The following is a 10,907-nucleotide window of genomic DNA, read 5'->3' as shown; positions in this document are numbered from 1 at the left end:
ACATTAAAGCATGGAAACATTTAACAGTAAAGGCACAAAATACTGATATGAACCTGAACATTAGCATAATAGGGCCCCTTTATTTTTTCTTGTGCGCGTTTTAACAAAAGGTGGCATGTCAACAACTTTACTAACACAGCCGGACATCAAGCAAGTGCAACACCAGACATTTTTCTTAAAAGATTGATTTTGAAGAGGACCCCGCTCCTGCATATGTATGAACTGTATGTGATCCTAGCTGCGACTCTCTGAGGACAGCAGCGTCCTCGTCCTGCTGACGGACACGTTCTCTGCAGACCAGAATATCCTCCCGTTATTAAACTGTGCCTCCTCGGTTTAATATAAAGTTTTGAAGCTCCAGTTGAGTGAAGTGGAGGGGATTAGGGCAGTGGTTCTCAAACTTTTTCAATAATGTACCCCCTTTGAAAAATAAATTCAGCCAAGTACTCACTGATCAGCGCAAAAACAATTTGTTAGGGAAAAAACGCCTATATAAAGAGGTACAGTACAGTGCTGCACCATCAGAGTCTGATTTATTAAAACAACAATCTTGTAACTGAGAAACACTTAAATGCTACATTTCAAATGTTTACAATCCATCACTAAATTCATGGCAAACCAATTTCAACATAATAACACTAAGACGACATTGAACTGATCTTTTTAATAAGTTGTACTTACAATGTAGTGAAACATGGGCTTGTGCTTCACTGAGGATCTTTATCATTCTGACAGGGAGGCAAACTGCAGTTATTACACTTCGCGTTTTGAAATATGTGTAATCTGTTAATATAAAACCCACACTGCTCAAACTTCGTTACTTTTCCTAAAATGGGGAATATTTATTTATTTCGGGACGTAGGAAATGAAGAGAGAAAAATATATGAGCATTTTATGAGCATGGGATTTTGACCCCTCATATAAACATATGCATAATGCTGCGCTATACTTTGCGGCCACACACCAACAAGCAACGCTTATTGTTTTGGTGTCCTTTGATAAGCAGGCATTCATATAATTAACTAGAACTAGCTAGATCTGATAGATTTGGATATAAACGCGAGTGAAGACCGGACGCGCGAGAGAGAGAGAGATCAGAGATCAGATCAGCTGCTGCTGACGGAGAACACGCAGCTCTTCCGGATCACAGCTCCCCCACTGTGACGGACCGTTGAGCGGAGCAAAATACACTACGAGTAATACCTAACACACTTAGCTAGATTATCTACTCTGGAACTAGCTAAACTAGTTATAAATATATTTATTCTTTACTGTCGGGTCACTTATTACAGGATCAGCGAGCTGCTGTCAGGAGAGGGAGAGGAAAAGAGAGCACCCCGTTTATTTTTCCCATTTTATTATCCAGAATTACTGTAAACTTTTGAATAAAGTAGTTAATCTACTCTTAGTAGTAGTTTGTTTAAATCCATTACTTATGTTTTTTTTTTCATGAACAGAAAATAAATCTCACGTACCCCCTGCAGTACTCCAACGTACCCCTAGGGGTCCACGTACCCCGATTTGAGAACCACTGGATTAGGGGATGCTGATACAGAGGCTTTTTATCAGAAACTAAAACTGGAAAATAACCTATACATTAAGGATGTCATCTAAAAGACTGTGGTTTATTATTATTATTATTATTATTGTGAATACTGACTCACTATTATTATCCAAATCCTAAAAAAAACGTCGGTCTTTCGTTCGTTTTTGTGTTCGCTACTCCTTCTGCATACATTCAGCTACAGAAACTACTACTTTAAAGCTGTTATTGCACTGATTGACATAATTCACTCATGGAACTACGGGTTGGGGGTATTGTTCCGCACGGACACATATGTTGACTGTACCTACTGCGTGCCCTCCTTTCTTCTTCCCCTTCTCTTCCCGGGCTTCAAGCCAACAACATGTGTGTTTCTGATGCTCAATAAAGCTAACTTTTTACCTTCGATGCACCGCCTCTGACTCCCGTCTCTCGGCACTACATTGGTGACCCTGACATAAGTCCCGTTTTTCTCGAACTGCCGGAGTTTTTGGGAGACGTCTGCGGCTGTTTCGTTCGCACCGACTGAGCCTCGTTTCGCCCTCCGCGGAATGACCGATGACGACGCACGCTATTTCCACATCGTTTCGGCACTGGGAGACAGCAAGCCTTCCGACCACATGGAGACGATACACAACCTGCTATGTACGGAAGAACCCGACTTCTTGTTCATGGGACTGTTTCTTCGGGACATGCAGCCGCATGTCCTGACAGCGCTTGCTAACACGGCTAGTGTTGAGCCCCGCGCTTTAGCCGAAGGAGCTGAACGGTTCTTCCTGTCCGCCCGGCGTTTTACCCCTGAGGTGCTGGCCCCGTCACGCAGCGGCACCTTCCCTGGTAGAGGCACGCCACCTAGCAGAGGCTCCGGGGCCGACGACAACGTCTAACGGCTAATGGCTTATAGCTAACGGCCGTCGACAATGAATAGCGGCCAACGGCTAACAGCTAATGGCTAACGACGACAGCTAACGGCTGACTTCATCCATCTGTTAACATCCAACTGTTAACCCTTTTTTGTGGTGCCGGAGAGGAGGTTCGACCAAGTCTGGTCGGCCTCGTGTAGATCCTCTCACAATTTCGCTCACCTGTTTTCGGTAGTGGACAGGACGACCCTTTTGAGCTTTTTCTGGTGCCTGAGAGGAGGTTCGACCAAGTCTGGTCGACCTTGTGTGGACTGTCTCGCTGTTTCACCACCTCAATGGCGGTTTCGGACGTCGCCCACGCTTTCAACGGCGCCTGGGTGGCGCACTTCTGGACCCCGTCTCCCCTCGCCTCGACAGTTTCGGACGTCGCCCACGCTTTCATCGGCGCCTGGGTTGTGCGCTTCGGGACCCTGTCCGGCCTCTTCTCTCGCCTCGGCAACAGCTTCAGACGTCGCCCACGCTTTCATCGGTGCCTGGGTGGCGCACTTCTGGACCCTGCCTGGCCTCTCCTCTAACCGCGGCTCACAGTTCGGCTCATGGTTCGCCTAGACGGCGGCTTCGGACGTTGCCCCGTCTGACCCCGTCTGGCCTCTCCCCTGTCCACGGCTCCTTCCTCCCGGGGATACTGCTCCTGCCTCCCGGGGATACTGCTCCTGCCCCTTTCGACGGCCTGTTCCATGGCCCGCCTTCCACCCCCGGTGGGGATGCCCTCGCCCTCATTGGGGCCCCTGCCCGCTCCTGCGGCCCCCTTCCGACGGCCCGTTCCATGGCCTCGCCTGCGGCCCCACCCTCCTCTGCCCCTGTGGTGCTTCCTCCCGGACGTGAGGATTGTGTCCATGGTTGAATTCTGGGGGGGCTTGTGTAGTGATCACTGATTGACATAATTCACTTATGGAACTACGGGTTGGGGGTATTGTTCCGCACGGACACATATGTTGACTGTACCTATTGTGTGCCCTTTCTTCTTCCCCTTCTCTTCCCGGGCTTCAAGCCGACAACATGTGTGTTTCTGATGCTCAATAAAGCTAACTTTGTACCTTCGATGCACCGCCTCTGACTCCCGTCTCTCGGCACTACATTATAGACATTTGACATAAGGGAAGCAAATAAGAGAAACCTTACAATCCAACATTTTCTAAATAAAAGCATGAACTGAAATGTCCAGTGTGATTTCCCCGCAGCAATCGAGCAGAGCATCGAGCAGGAGGAGGGGCTCAACAGATCATCAGCTGACCTCAGGATCCGCAAGACACAGGTCAGACTTTTTATTACACTTTTACAAAAAGCTCTGCTTTAAACACATTTTGTTAAAAAAAATTATTTAACTTGTGTGTTCTCTGTTCATGTCCAAGCTCATACTATAAGCAAGGTGTTTTAATTTCAATAATTTATTATATTTTAGAAAAAAACAGACCAAGTATAGTTTAATTATAAAAGGCCTTAAGCTTGGGAAACAAGGAGCACAATTAAGTATGTATGAATGAATACAAAGATTTAGATTTTCTCTGCCCACTTGAATTTGTTGTCAAACGAAGATCTAAATCTACTAATCTAAACAAATTCACTCTTAATAAAGAGTTCACTCTTAATAAATGATAGTTATAAAAGGAAATAGTAATGTATTTTCACCTTTGGTTAACTGATTTTACGAGAAAGACTTTGATATATTAAGTTGCTGTGACTTAAAGAAAATAACACACAGCTGAGTTTAAAACACACACAGATGTAAGAGGATGCAGTTTGTGACCCTACAGTATCCTGCTCTGTCATTGGCTGCTCCCACCATCAGTCTGCCCCCTGGTGGATAAGAGGAGAACTGCAGAATCTTATACAACACGCACACACAAACAAAAAATAGTAATAATGTTGATCAGAAGAAAATCAATCTGTTTTATTGTAATAATACAATTTAATAATGAAAAAATAATCCTTGAAGTAATTTGAATAAAGTAGAAGTACAAAAGGAGCAAGAATAAGGGCAGTTCCTGTTCCTTTGATTATTTTCATCATTAACTAATGCAGATTATTTTATAGATCAATGGTGAGAACTGTGAGAAAATATATAAAAATGTTAATTACAGCTCATGAATGTCCAAGGTGAAGGCTCTAAATATCCAAAGATTCACTTTAATATGATATAAAATGAAGAAAAGCAGCTGTATTTTAGAGGCTTTTAAAGACAATTGTGTTCTAAAATATTTCGGGATTTTGGAGCTGATTATGTATAATTATTACATATTACTCATTATGTGTTTGTGTTTAAAAGCTAAGATAAAAATGAAGGTGTTATTTGTTAAATCCTCAGAAATCTGTTTGGTTGGTGGCTGCTGCTCAGAAATGTGTCACGTGGTTTCTGTTTCTTCAGGCCTGAAACTGTCTTCATCATATATTGACTGTTTGTTTGGTGTATCAAATGCCAGAAAATCGTCGCCCCAAGTGTCTCAGAGTCTGATTTGATGACTTTAAATGTTTCGTGTTTTAATTATTTGATAACCTGCAGCACTCGACGCTGTCTCGCAAGTTCGTGGAGGTGATGACTGAGTACAACACCACGCAGTCCAAGTACCGCGACCGCTGCAAGGACCGCATCCAGAGACAGCTGGAGATCAGTGAGTACACGCAGTACACAACTCACATACACAGTAGGCTACACAATATACCATGTACTGTTACTGCACACAGCTGGAGATCAGTGAGTACAACCGCTACACAACTAATACATCCAGTACAAAACGTATACAAAGTGTGGTAACAGCAGGGAGATCAGTGAGTACACACATTACATGACTGTTATACTCAGTACACACAATATTCAACATACACTTTAAATGCTGAACAGAGAAAACATTTATTTCCATCAAACATGTTGTAACAGATTAAAAACAAAAGCAAACTACGTTTATTTAAATCTAGCTTTATCAGATGAGCCTTTATTAAACAATAATTTAGGGGGGTTAGCCAAGGTTCAAATGTCCACATGAATAGACAAAAGCAGCTTTAATTCAAGCTACAAAATTAAATTAAAATATTATATTTCATGAGATAATACGATTCAATTAACCTCAGACGATGTCTTCATAAAATGCCATTCATATCAAATTAGGTGAACAGGCTCATAAGATCAGAAAACTGTAGAGAAAATCTAAATGTTATAAGAAAGAGAGATACAGATGTCTTCGTGAACTAATAAGGTCAAATCTGTTTTTATAAACTTTCCACAGTCAATTTAAAATATGTCATGTTATGTAACGTCAATGTGATTTAGAGTTTTCTCGGGTTTTACATTCAAGGAATTTGTATTTATCCATACATGTAAACACAGTAAGAGAAACTAAGGGTAACATAAGCTAAATTCTGAAAAAGAATATTATGAAATAAAGTGTATATAAGAAAGAAATATATACCAAAAGATAATACAAAATATGAGAATACAAAATATATATTTCAATTAATTAAGTTATAAAAACTAATATACATATACAGTAGGCACACAAAGTGCAGTTTCTTCATGGTTTTACAAGACACCAGTTTCTTTTTTTATTGTTATTTATCAAAATAGTCAACTCTTCTCCCAAGCTTTGCAAATAAGACCTGGTCAAAAGAAATGAGCATAAATGGCAGTTCCCTCTCTGTTTTCTCTCTGCAGCTGGGAGGACCACCACCAATGAAGAACTAGAGGACATGTTGGAGAGTGGCAAGCTGGCCATCTTCACGGATGATGTAAGCATCGCACCTGAGCCTCACTGTTGCCTGAGCCATTCTGCGTCCCCTCACCAGTTTTAATTGGGATGCAGAATCGCCATGAGGTGCGCTGAAACATCAAGTGAACACGGCCGTTGCCACATGGCATGTAACAATAGGATGATGCACTGGGAAGCTTTTATTTTGACGAGTCAACTAAACATGAATTACTGGCTCGCTCAAAATAAAAGCTAGAACATGCATGCACCTCTACCTCTGGCCCGAGCAGATTGATCTGATGGTTGTGATCAGGTCTGTAACTTAACACTGCGCTGGAAATCTTCACATTTCACGCTGAGCCCCTCAGTCAATAACAGGTTTACAGCCGGTGTTAAGTTACTCTACAGACAGGTAAGTTAGTCGCACATTTTGAATGTCAGAAGAAACTGGAGGCCAAGTCAGCACCACATTTTACACCAACTTAACTTTTAGCGTAATACTGAAAACTGGTTTAAACCTCCAAAACTGCGTATATCAACCCCAAATATGTTACTTTGAAAATCTCATTGACTTTGTTTACTTACTGCACTTAGGGTCGCAATATCAGATTTTGATGTTAAGAATTAGAAATGCCGATCATTATCGGCCGATATTCACTCTTAATAGTGTGATCGGTGCTCTCTATAAAGGCCGATCGGGAGAGCCGATCAGATGACTTAAAATACATGACACTTTTCTCTGTGTGCGGCAAAACAAGCTCGCCAAAATGGCTTCACCAGTCAGGCAGTTTTTGGTGTCATAAAAAGACAATAAAATAGCGCTATGCAACGTGTGTGAAGCAGAAATCCTGCTGCTCCACCCGCTGTGACGGACCGGTGAGATAAACTAGTTATACATATATGTTTATTCTTCACTGTCGGGTCACTCATTGCTGGATCAGCGAGCTGCATGAGATACTGACAGACAGAGAGAGAGAGAGACAGAGAGAGACAGAGAGAGAGAGAGAGAGACAGAGACAGAGACAGAGAGAGAGAGAGACAGACAGAGAGAGAGAGAGAGGAGAGAGAGAGAGAGAGAGAGAGAGAGAGAGAGAGAGAGAGAGAGAGAGAGAGAGAGAGAGAGAGAGAGAGAGAGAGAGAGAGAGAGAGAGAGAGAGAGAGAGAGAGAGAGAGAGAGAGAGCATTTCTCCCGTGTTATTAACCAAAGTTAATGTAAACTTGAATAATGTACTTCAGAAACAGGTTTATTGCCAGGTAGGTTCGCACATACTAGGAATTTGATTTGATGTCATGGTGCATAGGCATACATAAAATATAAAAAACAAGAAATCTAATATAAAACAAAAAATATTTTACACCGTAATAAAATACAGTTAAATAGCAATACAAATGTAATACAGCAGTAATTTAAATGGAAATAGAATGCTATGAATGAATTTTAGAATATAAACTATGACATGTGAAATAAGAATATGTGCAGAAAGGAGTATGAACATTGTGTGCATTAATGTAATGCATCTCTGATGTGGCAGAGGTAAAGGTAATAATTATGTTGTTGGTTGTTTGTGGAAGCGCAAACATTTATTGTAAAATGTATCTGAATTTTTCGATCCGTTACGATTATAAACTGAAGCAATATAAAAATGAGCCCCATTAACTGAGTTTTAAACATCACTTTAAATGGAAGATCCCCATAGCCCCCACCCACCCTATGATCGGATCGGTAAATTCATATTTTTGGGAAATTGATTGCACTCAAAACTCAAGTGTGGGTAAAACATGATTTTGTGTATATTATTTAAATTCTATTAAAATCAATTTTAATGTCACAGTTATCAACACTAGTATATCACAATACATTAGCATTATGAATATATTCCTAAATATGACAGTATTTTGAATTTGATACATTATCCAACATTAGATATCAACAGATTTTTGCTTTTGAACATTATTAAAGACTTGGATATCAACAGGTTTGTACTGTTATAAATTATCCAAGATTTGGATTCATGCAGGTTTTTACCTTTAAACATTCTCAAAGACTGGAATATCAACAAGTTTGAACTTTAAGCACTTTTAAAGACTTGGAAATCAAGAGGCTTTACATTTTGAACATTATACTTGGATATCAATAGGTCTGATTTTAAAGAGGCTTTATTAATATGTTCCCAAATGTATAGTGCTTTTATTACCTATAAAAAGCATGTATATGTATGTATGTTTATTTTATTTTGATTCAATTGATGTTTTCTTTCACTTTAAAGATGTCAGTATAAATGAATGTTTGTGGTAAAACCTGTAGATCAAAATGGACTCTCAGATGACCAAGCAGGCTCTGAATGAGATCGAGACCAGACACACCGAGATCATCAAGCTGGAAAACAGCATCCGCGAGCTGCACGACATGTTCGTCGACATGGCCATGCTGGTCGAGAGCCAGGTTTGTGATGTGACATTGGGAAGTATGTGCAGCATTGTTTGGAAGTCTTCTATAAAACTGTATACATATGTTTTTAGGGAGAGATGATTGACAGAATTGAGTACAACGTTGAACACTCCGTTGACTACGTGGAGCGAGCCGTATCCGACACCAAGAAGGCCGTCAAATACCAGAGCCAGGCCCGCAAGGTAACATTTTCATCAGAAAAACATAACAACTGTGTCTTTAGCATGCTGCAGGAACGAGCCCTAAAACCAAGAACGGGTTAGCACCTTAGCACTTCCTGTTCCATTGTTTCAATTGGGTTTTTGTTAGATGCCTGAAAAGAGGCCTGGTCAAGTGACGTTTTGCTCTACAACATGTAAATTCACCACTCAACTGCCACCAAGTGGCTAAATGAGAACACTAAAAGTCATCATGCCAAATATTAACCGCCTTTAGCTTAGAGTGACAAGACATCATGTGATCATGAGATAGTCCCATTTTAGCCTAACGTTAGCATTTAACCTTTGATGATTCAGGGAGATTAACCTGATTATTCTTATTAACCAGAGGTGAACCGTCAGGGCCTTCAAGGTGTTCAGAGAATACCCTGGAACACTCAGATAAAACAAACAAAAAATCGATTTAATTATATAAATACATTTGAATAGAATATAAATTAAAGAGCAACTTGCAGATTTTTTTTAAAATTACATTTATGCTTAACCTTGCCTGAAAATTACAATTAAAGTTAATGCAGGATTTGATATGTTTTACAAGACATAAGGGCAGGAATTCAGAGGGAAAGGAGCCGTTTTGAGCTCTGCTACTAAAAACTGCTTTTTTTTAACGTCATACATCAAACGCGTCATATTACGTCACATGGGGGAGCAACTTTATCTGACTCCTTCTCTGCCCAATCATCGAGGCTATGGGATTAGTTTTGTATCATAAAGATAAAGCAACACTTTTTCAGAATAAAGCAAAACTATGAGTTTAAAAGAAAAAAAAAGGAGTCAAGCAAAATAAAATACATTTCAAAAATAAAACTATAAGTTGCAAACAAATCATTTGTGTAATCATGTAAACTATAAGTCTTTGTTCTTTGTTTTAACATAGGTTTTTGTTTGCAGTTCTTGTTTCTTCTTTCTCAATGATCAGACTTTTGCTCTCGCTGCAGCTCTTCTCGTTTACGCTCCCTCATTTTTTGTTTGAGATTTTGACACAAACATCCCAGGTGGGCGGTGTGAAGATAAACTTCTGTTGTTGCAATGTTGAGGTAGAATGAAGGAGTCTGGAACGTCGTTTAGCCAAAGCACTGAGAGTTTTATTGAACACAGTACATTAATACATTACGGCCGGGAGATCATCTTAGTTTCCCACTGTCCTGTGCACCACCATCATGATCTCTGCTCCAAAAGCCACAAAACATCTAGCACCACGAGGAGAGGCGGGCCCACAGAAGCCCGCGTTTACCTAATCAATAGCCGATGGGAGACAATAATCTACTTGTCTCAAGGGAACGCAGACAAGCCTGAAACCTTCCCCCCACAGGATATGGGAGAAGCGTTTGACCTGTGACCTCAACTTACAGAGGAGTCTTTGACTGATACCACAAACACATGTTTGCAGTATCACAGAATCTAAGAAACTATAAGAAACTCTATAAACAGATCAGATTAAAATATTCTCTTACAGATGGGACTTTCAGGGGTGCGTCCCCATTGGCTACTCAGGAGGCACCGACACTAACGTGCTGTGCATTATACTTGTGTTGTGTAGTTCATACTTTATTCCAACTTTAAATATGTTAATACCTGAACACACTGCTGCTGTTCAATAATTTCCCAATTTGGGATTGATAAAGTGTCTGTCTATTTATTTTATAGATTAAAAAAACACATCTATGTATTTTCAAGCTAAAGGTGATACACAATATAAACTGTATACTATTATTTTTTCAAAGACATGTTACATTTCAAAAGCATATATTGCTATGTTTAGGACAAACAATTAAAGACTGATTTAATTTAACAAATTCTACAATATAACAGTGGCAGATTTGCTTTATGAAACAGAGCAGACCTAGGCTGCATACCAACACAATTAGGAACATGCTCACATCTTACTATGTTGGTCTGAAGAGCTGAAGCATTCATACACAATGGATACAAACTGTGTTGTCTCATTCTATATCCTGTGAGAAAATGATATACATTTAGCATTAACAACTCAACATACTATTCCTAGCCTGAGGAACATATGAATAATCAACAGATTTGAATGGAATCTCTAACATGTTCATGTAGAATAAAGACAAAAGAGTGATTATACAA

At 40.1% G+C, this 10,907-nt stretch overlaps 1 protein-coding gene across 1 annotated transcript in view; it reads left to right on the top strand.

Moving 5' to 3' along the window:
- Positions 1-10,907, top strand: part of stx1b (syntaxin 1B) — an 83,155-nt gene that overhangs the window by 61,015 nt on the left and 11,233 nt on the right. The window contains 5 exon segments of the mRNA XM_034233996.1: positions 3,648-3,721; positions 4,967-5,075; positions 6,113-6,186; positions 8,452-8,589; positions 8,667-8,777. Coding sequence (XP_034089887.1) covers positions 3,648-3,721; positions 4,967-5,075; positions 6,113-6,186; positions 8,452-8,589; positions 8,667-8,777 — 506 coding nt within the window.

The sequence above is a fragment of the Gymnodraco acuticeps genome, unplaced genomic scaffold (genome assembly GCF_902827175.1).
Source record: "Gymnodraco acuticeps unplaced genomic scaffold, fGymAcu1.1, whole genome shotgun sequence".
Taxonomy (NCBI): Eukaryota; Metazoa; Chordata; class Actinopteri; order Perciformes; family Bathydraconidae; genus Gymnodraco; species Gymnodraco acuticeps.
This window is presented reverse-complemented; position numbering and strand designations above follow the sequence as displayed.